The sequence below is a fragment of the Mobula hypostoma genome, chromosome 2 (genome assembly GCF_963921235.1).
Source record: "Mobula hypostoma chromosome 2, sMobHyp1.1, whole genome shotgun sequence".
Taxonomy (NCBI): Eukaryota; Metazoa; Chordata; class Chondrichthyes; order Myliobatiformes; family Myliobatidae; genus Mobula; species Mobula hypostoma.
Window position 1 is genome coordinate 157,817,086 of NC_086098.1, and position 12,031 is coordinate 157,829,116.

The 12,031-nt window shown below is 38.1% G+C and overlaps 1 protein-coding gene across 1 annotated transcript in view; it reads left to right on the top strand.

Moving 5' to 3' along the window:
- rsph14 (radial spoke head 14 homolog) overlaps nucleotides 1-12,031 on the top strand; it is a 781,437-nt gene that overhangs the window by 9,496 nt on the left and 759,910 nt on the right. Inside the window, exons 2-3 of the mRNA XM_063040925.1 lie at nucleotides 864-966; nucleotides 3,878-3,996. Of these exons, the coding sequence (XP_062896995.1) occupies nucleotides 864-966; nucleotides 3,878-3,996 (222 nt within the window). The remainder of the gene's footprint in view (nucleotides 1-863; nucleotides 967-3,877; nucleotides 3,997-12,031) is intronic.

Consider the following 12,031-nt stretch of genomic DNA (forward strand, 5'->3'; position numbering starts at 1 on the left):
ATTCAAGCAACATACATCAAAGTTGCTGGTGAACGCAGCAGGCCAAGCAGCATCTATAGGAAGAGGCGCAGTCGACGTTTCAGGCCGAGACCCTTCGTCAGGACTAAATGGCTGTGATAGCGAGTTTGAGTCAAAGTGTGGTCGAAAAGTTGAAGAGCCGAAGAAATTACAGATGGGGAGCAGTGAGAGATGGTTTCACTGAACTCCCGTCGAAGAGAGGATCTAAACTTCTTCGGTGTAGGCATCACCGGAAGAGGCTTCGCAGTAGTGAATTTAAACGCAAACAACAGGAATTCTGCAGATGCTGGAAATTCAAGCAACATACATCAAAGTTGCTGGTGAACGCAGCAGGCCAAGCAGCATCTATAGGAAGAGGCGCAGTCAACGTTTCAGGCCGAGACCCTTCGTCAGGACTAAATGGCTGTGATAGCGAGTTTGAGTCAAAGTGTGGTCGAAAAGTTGAAGAGCCGAAGAAATTACAGATGGGGAGCAGTGAGAGATGGTTTCACTGAACTCCCGTCGAAGAGAGGATCTAAACTTCTTCGGTGTAGGCATCACCGGAAGAGGCTTCACAGTAGTGAATTTAAACGCAAACAACAGGAATTCTGCAGATGCTGGAAATTCAAGCAACATACATCAAAGTTGCTGGTAAAATTAGATAAGTATGCTTTAATGTTCCATATTTAAACATATGGATTTCAGTTGGCTGGGGCGGGGTTCTGAGTTGGATGATCAGCCATGATCATAATAAATGGCGGTGCAGGCTCGAAGGGCCGAATGGCCTACTCCTGCACCTATTTTCTATGTTTCTATGTTTCTAGTTCAGCTGGGAAGCTAATGTTGGATATTTTTGCTTTCTCTAGGTTGTTTGGAGAACTTGAAGCTCCTGTTGAAAGATGAAGATGGTACTGTCCGCCAGAAGACCACAGAAATCTTCTACATTTTGGGAACCCACAGTATTGGAAGGTACTGTATGGGGAATTATTTATTATGAGAATGGATGATGGATGTGAAATTGGATCTATGTGTATTTTGTTGGGTAGTGCAAGAGCTACTCTGAATCTAAAATACACACAAAATGCTGGAGGAACTCAGCAGGCCAGGCAGCATTAAGTGAAAAAGTACATTCTACGCACTTCAGCAGGACTTTTTTCCATAGTTGCTGCCTGGCCTGCTGAGTTCCTCCAGCATTTTGTGTGTGCTGCTCGGTTTTTCAGCATCTGCAGATTTTCTCTTGTTTCTGAATCTGAAATTATGTTTGTGATGTGCATTCAAAGTTCTGATTTGAGGCTTGGAAACCAACATCATAGTAAAGATTAATGTCATTAATATTTTCTGGACTTGTAAAGAGCAAGCTGATTATGCTCTTAATCAGTATGCAAATGACATACAGTTATTGTGCATCATGGTCCCTATAACTATTTAGGAGACTTTCCAAATTAACCCTGACAATACAGCATCTAATATTTACATTAAAAGACAAGATATATTCCCACAAATTGTGTTAAAAGGCAGACACATTGTGCTTAGTTCTTGGTTTAAATGAGGGATGTTTGGATTCCTGTGAGTAGCTTACTTATGTATTCATGGAGATATTTAAATGTTGAATTTTGCTTTGGTTTAAAATTGGTGGTCAAAAAACAGGCCAGTGAAGACAAGCAAAATGCAATTGCATTTCTGGTAATTATTTTAAGAGTTGATTGTGCCATCTAAATACTGACTCTTATAGCAGCTGTCTCAATTCCACATGCCAAATATTTGATATAACATCCTCACTTTTGGTTATTTTCAAACTGATATATCTGATAGAGGGCATGTTGAATATTTCTAGTATTACATCATCCATGGTATTGATAATGTGATGAGGAGGGATTAATGCTGTGTCAATAGGAGTGATGCATTAGAAGGAGCAAGGTTACAGGAAAGACTACAGGGTTTACAGGTAAAGACTCACTTTTCTTGATCTCTTAAAGAACAGTGATTTTACAGACTGTCATGTCAGTTGCTGACAGATATTTGTACCTTTCTATAAGAATACCTGTTATCTGTTGGACCTGGCTGCATTGCCTACAGCTGTGAACGATAGCATTATCTTTTTAAAATTGTTTTGCCTTTGGTTGTTGGCTGCAGAGACATACTGACAGTTTGAAACCTATTGTATATAAATATGTAAGATTGATACCAGGTTGTTTATTTTCAATGAGCCCCAAAATGACAATGGCCAGAATGTTTTGATTCTCCTCTCTGACTAAAATCTAACTGGTACGAAGGCCAAACACCATCACAGCAATCAGAAGCTTTCATAAGTTGCAAGGGATTTTCTTGCATCATATAATCACAATACTAAAGGCAACCATTTGGCCCATCAAGTCAGTACTGGCTTTTGGATAGTATAGTTCAGCCAGTCCCCATTTCCATTCTTTTCTCTTAGACCTGTAGGTGATTTTCCCTTGTGTTTTATCCAATTCCCATTTGAAAGCCCTGATTGATCCTGATTCCAACAGTCTTACAAGTAGCAACTTCTAGATAGGAAGCACTGTACATAAGACAACTGATTAGGAGAGTAGATTGAACTTCGGCCTTTAGAGTCATGAAGACATAATACCGTAGAGCACAGAAACAGACCCTTCAGTCACCATTTCTATGCCTACCATCATGTCTGTCTATACCAATTCCACTTGTTTGTATTAATTCCATATCTCTGCATACCTTACTTATTCAAGTACCTGTCCAGTTGCCTCTTAAATGATTTTTCTTTTTTAAAGGCCCCCATTTCACCTATTCCCAGCAGCATTGTTCCAATTAGCTTGGATTTATTTAAAATTTTCCCTGTTCTGAAGTCTGTATTCAAATTTCAGAGAGATCAGACGGAAGATCTAACTTGCTCCACACAATGTTGCTTCCCAAAGTTTGTATCAATATCAAGAGAAATATGAATTTTTCCTTTAAAGCAGATGCATACTGATGATAAATTATGGTCAGCACCTCTTATGCTGATTATCAGTTGAGGTTTGAGACTGAAGCAAATCTGCCACTCTGCACTGAGTTTCCAGTTGTACATTTGTTTGATTTTGCTCCCTGTAACTTTTATACAGATCTAAATTGGCATCCTAATAACAGGAACCTCCCTGTGTATAACAGGAAGAGGTGCAGAGAAATACAATGGGAAACAGATCCATATCTCCCCTTCCCCCTCCTCTCCATCAATCTACCAAATGTTATTTGTATTGAGCAGTCCCAGAGGGGTTAGTGGAAAGGAAGTTTAGACTGGGACAATGATTTCTCGGTAAATTTTCTCATTTACTGCTGTTTTTCTGCCCCATTTTGGTTGGGATTGAAGAATATGATACTTGGATTAAATATTCTATTTTGCTTTATTTGTTTTGAAGGAAAGGAGCAATGACAATGGGCCTGGAACATCTTGCCTTTCAAATGTAAAGGAAACAGATACAAATCACTTTTCTGAGAAGGTTTGCTTATTATGACCAACAAAATAGAATTTAGGTGTATCATGTTGTTGTTGTTTATGAAACCAAACTGGAAAATTATCAGAAAATAATCTGTTATTCAAAGAATTATTAGTCCTGTTGCCTTGTGCCTGAAATGGTACGCAATAGACCAATGAATTTTTGTTTTTTCACGAGTGTGGGAGCATTTTATTTTTTATGAATTATTGATATATGCAAGTAGTTTAATTGCATAAACAGTAGCGAAAGAAATACTACAAATATATTACCAAATATTAACTTTGTAAAATTTTAGCTAGTTGCCAAAAATGTGTTTGCATTGCTAACAAGAGCAAAACAGCTAATCTCATGTTAGTATTATAGATTTATTGCAGCATGTTAATTTTTATTCATTTTCTTTTCTCTTATAGGTTTGCAATTATGGAACATGAAGTAATTTTACCATTAGCTAATCTGCTCGATGATCCTGTGGACATTTGTCGTAGAAACATGCATTTGGCTCTAGAAATGCTCTCGGAGATTCCTGCAGGTAGGAATCTTAATTTGGCAGAGTGAAGAAAAAATAGTGTTTTGAGAAAGCTAAAGGCATAAATGTTTATGACTCAAACTGATATGTTATGTTAGGACAATAGTGGTAAATTCTAGTGTTTGGAAAATGGAAATATTTCTAGTGTTGGCCTTTAAGACTAATTGGTGTTATTAATGTTATGATATGAATAATCCAAAAATATTTTTTCCTTAATTGTGAAATTAGAATTTGTGTGTGGTGGTTTTCATTCTGTTCCTACTTGTCTGATGAGCAATTCGTTAATTGTGAACCATGATTTTTTAAAATATCTCTTGAGATAGAGATTGGCCCTAAACTGTGACATCATAACTTTTCTTGTAGAGGCATGAGTTGTGAAAGAATCTGTTAAGCTTTCCCCTATATTGCTCAGCCATTTGCTTGAAGATTATCTCCTATGCATTTTAGAGAAGGCAATGGAACAATCAGAGGCAATGTAACTGAAGAATTAATAAAGCTCTTAAAATGTCTTGCTTCTTAGTTTGTAAGAATAAAATTATTTTTATTAATTTATCATAAATTCAGATTTTGGTCAGTATGTGTCCAGACTGGAATTTGACAATGATTGTGCTATATGTATTGGCCAGTATTATAGAGTCTTACTAAAGGAAGCATGGACTAGATTACTTTGAGCTTATTAGAAAATCTTAGCCTTTTGAAAGATTTATTTGGAATTAATAGCAGAAGATTATTGTGGTGAGATAATTATTGGTAAATGGGCAATCAGTTAAACTTTCATTCTGTTACATTTTAGTCATGAATTGGTTGTAGCATGGTGTGCTTTGCAAGGAGACTGATCTAAGCAAAGATGTAAGCTTTCAAGAGGAAGTGACATATATTTGAATTTGAAGGATACCTATGGTAAGACATAATTGCATTTGTGAAGGGCCAATAATGACATCATTGACGATTGGGATCCCGGTATTCTATAAATTTTTGTTTGGGCTGAAAGCTTTGTGTATGATTTCATGCAACCACAGTAAAATCCTTGGAAATCATTCATCTTTACCTGTCTCTTGAAACTAACTGAGCTCAACACCACTGATCAAGACCAAGCATTTGAGATGTAAATCACTAGGCTGTAGCATATAAATATGTTTACAACTAGAGTAAACCTAAAGTGAATTACATTTTAGCAAATACAATCTCGTTAATGCAGAACGATATTAATTCTTTGTCAAAATTGATACTTCCCATAGACTGAAGTGTCTATGCATTATATGTATTCTGATCATATTGAAATATTAACTCCATCGTAATCCTTCTTGGTTTGAATTTGTCATTAGGAAATCCAAGTTTGCCAGATTTATGTATTATTTTTGTTACATAGGAAGTTCAACCTGGGAGTTCAGTAATATTGTTGTGGTGACTGTCTATAATTACATTTTTGTCTGTTTCTATTTCCATATTGTCTTAATAAGATTTTATTTCAAACTATTTTTGTTTTGCAATTCATTATAGGTTTTATTGAACAAAAATCAGTAATGACAATCCATATTTTCTGCAATTATATTTAGGAATTTTTTGACAGAAGTTTCCTATGCATTAGTTAATTCTTGGGATATAGGCAGTATATGTACTGGATTTGTAGCATACTATGTGGGGGGATTGCTTTTGAAATAAACAAGTCCCATGAAGTTCAAGTGCTCTGTCTGATTAAGTATAAAGCTTCTTTAAGAGTCAGAAATATAAAATATATTTTTAATTTTAATTTTTGCTAGCAATAGAAATCATAATTATGCATGATTGAATAATCTATAGTTGACAAATAATCCACAGTATATTACATAGTTTTATGTGTCTATCCAGGACAAATCTCTCAATGAAGATAAACTGTGATTTTCTCCATGGATTTTGAAAACCACAGATTTTTTTGAGGGATTTACCACAATGACTGCAAAATCTGTATTTTCTTTCTAGGCATATCTGTTTCAGCATGTGGAGGAATAGCCTTTTTGTGTTTACGTTTATAAGGCAGTTTTACAGAACATGAATGTCTAGATATTGAATGCTGGGACCTGCACTTGAGACATTAGCTGCCTCTCTTTTCACAGATACTGTTTGGCATTTTCTCTTTTCATTTTGAATCAAACATTCTGCTTATTTTCAGTGCTATGTGATTGAAAATTGATTTAAACTTGAGAAAATCACATTTCTGGTTATTGCTGGGTCATTTCATCAATTGCAAAATTTGTGCACCTTGTTAGGCTTTAGTGCAGCACATGTAATGAAATTTGGGTATCAAATATACAATTTATGATGTCATGCAAAGGTGACATAAATTGGATTAATCTATCTGTGGCATGACAGATATTTGGCAGTTATAAATAACGCAGGTTAGCAACCTGCTACTTTCCCTTTTTGGTCAAAAATAGGATATCAAAGTTCGCATTTTGTTAAGTGAGAAATAACTACTTGTGTATTTTGCTTGATAAATTCCTCTAACTAATTTAGTGAGTGTCTCTGTGGTCGTACTGCTCACAGCATTTCCAGAATGGAAGCTTGAGACTAGAAATTGCAGGTAAGCCCAGCGAATGATGGAGTGATGTGTGAATGGAGAGGCATAGAAAAGTAGTCATTGTTTCCAGAGCTTTTAGAGGCACAAAATTGTACGTTTTTCTCTCTGAAAAGCAGGCACAGGGTTACATGGTAGTCATAACTAACTTAAATTATAGTCCAGTTGCAAATGCGTGCTTGGATCTTTCTGAATGTTAATGTTATAGCCAATTTCAAATGTTTAAATCATTTCAGATGACAGCTGTGCCACATGTAACATTTTCCTTCTCACTGCAGCATTTGGGAGGTTATTCAAGCTTGATGTTGAAGAGGATATGATTTAGTTTACATTTACGTGAGAGAGGAGAAGATGGCATTTTGCCTTCGGTAGTTTGATAACATTGCCAATTTTCCTAAGATCCAGGTTGCTGTTGACAGCACTCATTGCCATAGTGACAATCCTGAAGAATCCTGAGTTCTAAAGGATGAGAAAGGGCTTCTAATCTCTCGCTGTCCAAGGAGCCACTGATTATGAGAAAATTTTTCTTTTGGTCAATGCAATGTTTCCTGGAAGCTCACACAAGACATTAATTTATTTGTCACATTTACATTGAAGCATTGAACCATACAGTGAAATGCATTGTTTTGCATCAACAATCAACACAGTTCAAGAATAGTGCTGGCGTAGCCTGCAAGTGTTGCCACACTTCCAGTGCCAACGTAGCATGCCCATAAATCCTTAACCCTAACCCTCTTTGGAAGGTGGGAGGAAAGTGGAAACCCACGTGCTCACAGGGAGAACATACAAACTCCTTAAAAACAGCGGCAGGAATTGAACTCCAATTGGTGATTACTAGTGCTATAAAATGATTAAACTACCATGCTGCTCCTTACTTGGGTTACTGACATCTTTATGCTCTCTGACAATAACAGTTGAGCATCCCCCAATGAGAGCCATGGCATCTTAGAATATTAGTGGAGAAATTCAAAGACGACCTCAAGTTAAGACTCTACTATCCACACAAATACAGGACATACTATAGTGGACTGATGTGAAGATTTTGTAGTTAGGACTATGCTCCATAACCATGCCAATAGGAGGGCACAGTAGAAGCCTGAAGCCAGTAGATGAGGTGTCATGGAGTCAGGATTTGCAAGAGGAAGACTAGCAATTAGAGAATGAGAGTGACTTTGTTGGGGAGGCACCATCGGTGAATAAGTTGCTCCAACAAGATAAGGAGAAGCTCAGTGTGGAAGGCAGGCCATATTTCGTTGTGCTGATAGAGATTCTTAAATAGTCAGAAGATTTTTATTAAAATTTATCGTAGTCACTGTTTTGACCCTTTCCATTATTTAATCATTCTCTTCTCCATGTTGACAGAACATAATATGAAAAAAATCTAACTTAACAAGTTAATGGTAGGAAAGTATAAGATCTTGTAATGATGGTTTGATATTCTAATAAGAAGCCACTGCTTTAACAGTAATGAAAAAACCCTTAAGAAACTTGTTCTGAGTCATGAAATTAAGTTGTAGTTATTTATCCAGATGGACACTCCAACCAATGGAGTAAACTAATCAATTTTCGTGAAGTAAAATGTTAATCCTCAATCAGCAGGAATTCCTGGGGCAAGTATACACTGAAACTCGTGATTTGTTGAAAAGCATACAGAAATGAGACAGGAGAAACTATACACTGCTAAGACTATATGAAGCTACGTTCAAAACCCGAAATCTCTCAAATGAATTGTTTTTTTGAATAGTACAATTTCAGGACCTTGTGGAGTGCAATCTGTAATGGAGAAGGTTTTTGAGAGAAAAGAAATCAATTGGAAATCAGCAGTCTCACTTGTGCAATGACATAATTACATACATGACAGGTAGGCAAGCTGTGTTGACCCAAGTATATCTTGTGGAGTGAAGCAGTGAAACATATTTCATAAAACCTTGAAGACATCTATGAACAATTAAGCTAATTGCTTCTTGTTTACTTTACATCAACTTAAATGTATACTAGTTGCTGTTTTAGTGAAGGATGAAAATGCATTGGCATAATGATAGACGAATGGTTAGGCTTGAAAATCATTTGACTTCTAACAATAATGTAACGTTTGTCCATAAATTTAGTACTGTTGTCCAGGAATACCTGATCGAACATGTACTGATGATGATTTCCCTTGTTTGGAGTCAGTAAGGCAATGATCACCATAGTATCCTCACTGACATATCTCAAACTGCTGTTCATTTTGGGTCAATGAATCACGGAAAGGTCATAGTAGAGAAGGAAGCTACCATACCTGTGTCGGCTCAGTGAAAGAACAATTCAGCTAGTTTCTCTTCCCCACCCCTCACCATCATTGTATGCTGTTATCTTTGGACTATTGACTGATTTCCCTCCTGAATCCTATGATTGAATCTGCTCCTATCAACCTGCCCCACCTACTTCCTCACCAGTGCATTCCATATACTAACAACTTGCTGTGGAAAACGCTGCTACTTATGTCACTTCCATTTTTTTGTCATATCCTTTGGTTCTCTTCCACCATTGAGAACGGTATTTCTCCACCTATTTTGTTTGGAGACATTTTTAATTTTGTGTGCATCTCTGTGCTTCTGTTGAGCTTAGAATTTGATTTAAAGTTGTCATCGATTGTTTTATATTCTGAAACACCCTTTCTTCTGTCCCACCCCCTTCCCTGGTTTCACTAGAGGTTGGCTAGGGCCTTTAGCCTTTGGTTATCTTGAAACTGATCTCCAAACTGAGTCTTGGTGCTGAATATGCTCAGCATCCAGTCCATGTACACTATCGATTTTGTGTTTGTGTGTGGGCGTGTGTATGTATAAATAATAATTCAAAATACATCGATAGTAGCAATACTTACACTAGTTTCTTTTTAGAAATTATTATTATTTACCTCCCGAAATAATAATACAGAAGACTTATGCAAGTAGTATAACTCACATGTAAAAATGTAAGGCATGTCTTTTTCCATATCCTTCAATTTCAGTTGAGTTTAGTACCCATCAATAAAATTGCTATGCTTTCAGTTCTTCACTAAATTTTGTTTTGGTTTGTTATTGTATGCTTAGAATACATAATTGCTTTTAAATTTTGTTCGTTCTTCCTTCTTCTCAAAATCTCTTTTGTCCCTTTTACATGATTACTTTCCGTTATTCCCAATGATAGATCTGTACTCCTCTTGCGGTTCTTTACAGCTAGACGGAGAAGATTATCTGCATTATTGAGCCTGTGTTGAGAAGCACCTTGAACAAGTATTAATTTGCCAGGATATGGACTTGCCTCATTTAATTTAACCATAGTTTCTTAAGTTCAATCTTTAACACACTATTACAAAAACGCATACCTTGAAATTGAATAACACATATCCACCTCATTAAATTATTAGATTTCTTTTGAAGGCTCATCACTCTATAATTTGAAAGTTGAGGTCCAAGTCCTTGATCCTTTTTGTTTCATTTTTCCTTGAAATTGAATTACATGTAATGCCCTGGTTAAGATTTCTACTGCAAAGCTGTGAGATATTTTTATTTTAGCAGTTTTCTGCAAAAGCAGAGTCCTTTGTCAGTAAGAGTGTTTCACCTTTGGCTAAAGGTAAGAAGCTATTTTGCTCAACTTAGGAATGTGTCAGTCAATCAGGATTGTCTTGGTACATGTTCTAACATTTTGCCCAATGGGATGCTATGGAACATTTGCCAGAGTTGGGTGGGATCAGATTTCTGAAGGACAGTAGTCTGGTTTGGGATCTTTTGGTGGAAGATGCAGAGCAGGGCACAAAGGAAGATGCCCGGAGAATGCTGCTCAAGTGAGAGACCCTGTTGTAAGAAGTGCTTTGTGCAGATGAATGGTTCCAAGGAAGAAGTGTCTGTACTCCCCCATTAGCCAGTTCTTTCGAGACGGTCTTTGAAGGAAGTTTGAACTGTGGCTGATGTCTTTCACGCAGAGCGTGGGTTCAGCGCATGAGTAAAGCAATACATCTGACTACTCTAGAAATGAGCTCTAATGTTGATGTGCACATTGGACTGGTTTAACTGTAATGAGCTCTTTTATTTTTCTTTTATTTCTCTGTTAACTGTTGAAGTTGAAATATTGATAAATATATTTCCTTTGTAATTTTATGCTGGTGTACAATCTGTTATTTTCCTAGTGAACGATAACTTTGCATAAGGCAGTATTTACACAGCATTCATGACAATCAGTGTTCCTCCCTCGAACATTCCAACTTTCCTGCTTGGGTGAGCCCCAAATCATACCGACCCTAGATGTATATTGCTTATGAAAGGTATCCGTCTCACAGCTGAGTCATGTGGCTGTTAACACAGATAGCCAGCGAGCCAAGTTTCTATATGAGCCCAGTGAGAGGGTTGCGTACATAACCCAAAAATGTGGTGCTGTTAATTCACATTTTAGGCAGTTATTTCCATTTCACAACTTGTTATTTCGTCAGAATATATAATATTTTAAATAATAGCAGAAAGTTTAAAATAGTTGTTTGTAACTTTGTGATTGTGTTTGTTGTGAACTCCCATGAAACTCTTGAGCAGAACTTATCCATAGAAACTGATAATCTTCCAATATTAATATAAAAAGGAAAATACAGAATAATATCTGAATGGAAGTTAAAAAATGGGAATAGTTAGCAACTCAGGGATTTGTAAAAAAATGCTACCTTATTGTTCAAATGTCTGAACATGTATAATATTCTAACAAGCTTTTAGAATGCAGCTTTTTTGGGTTACTATATGTTTGCCTCCCGGAAAGGCAAACATATAGTAACCCAAAAAAGCTGTTAGAGCATTCTTGGAGTTAGCACATTTAGCAAGTAACTTCTGCGACTGAAGTCAGCTGCCAATTTTCTGATGCAAATATAAACAACTGGTTTTCCCTCCTCTCCTCCCCTCCTCTCCTCTCCCCCTCCCACTACGCCATCCCCCTCCCCACTCCCCACACCCGTCCCACCTTTCTCTCCCACTCCCCTTCTCCCTTCCCCTTCTTCCTCACCTCCCCTCCCCTCCCTACCCCCTTCTCCCTCCCCCTCCCCTCCCCTTCTCCCTCACCTCCCCTCCCCTCCCTACTCCCTTCTCCCTCCCCCTCCCCTTCTCCCTCACCTCCCCTCCCTATCCCCTTCTTCCTCCCCTCCTCCCCCTCTCCCTTACCCGACTCAACTCCTTAACCCCTCTCCTCCCCTCTCCCCTCCTCCCCCCTCCCCTCCCTCCCCTTCTCCCTCCCCTCCCCTCCCCATCTCCCTCCCCTCCCCTTCTCCCCCTCCCCTCCCCTTCGCCCCCTCCCCCTTACCCCACTCAACTCCTTAACCCCTCTCCTCCTCCTCCCCTCCTCCCATATCCCCCTCTCTCTCACCATCTCTCTCTCCCTCCCTCTCCCCTCTCTCCTCTCCTCTCCCTCCCCCTTCTCCCTCACCTCCCCTCCCCATCTCCCTCCCCTCCCTTTCTCCCACCCCTCCCCTTACCCCCCTCAACTCCTTAA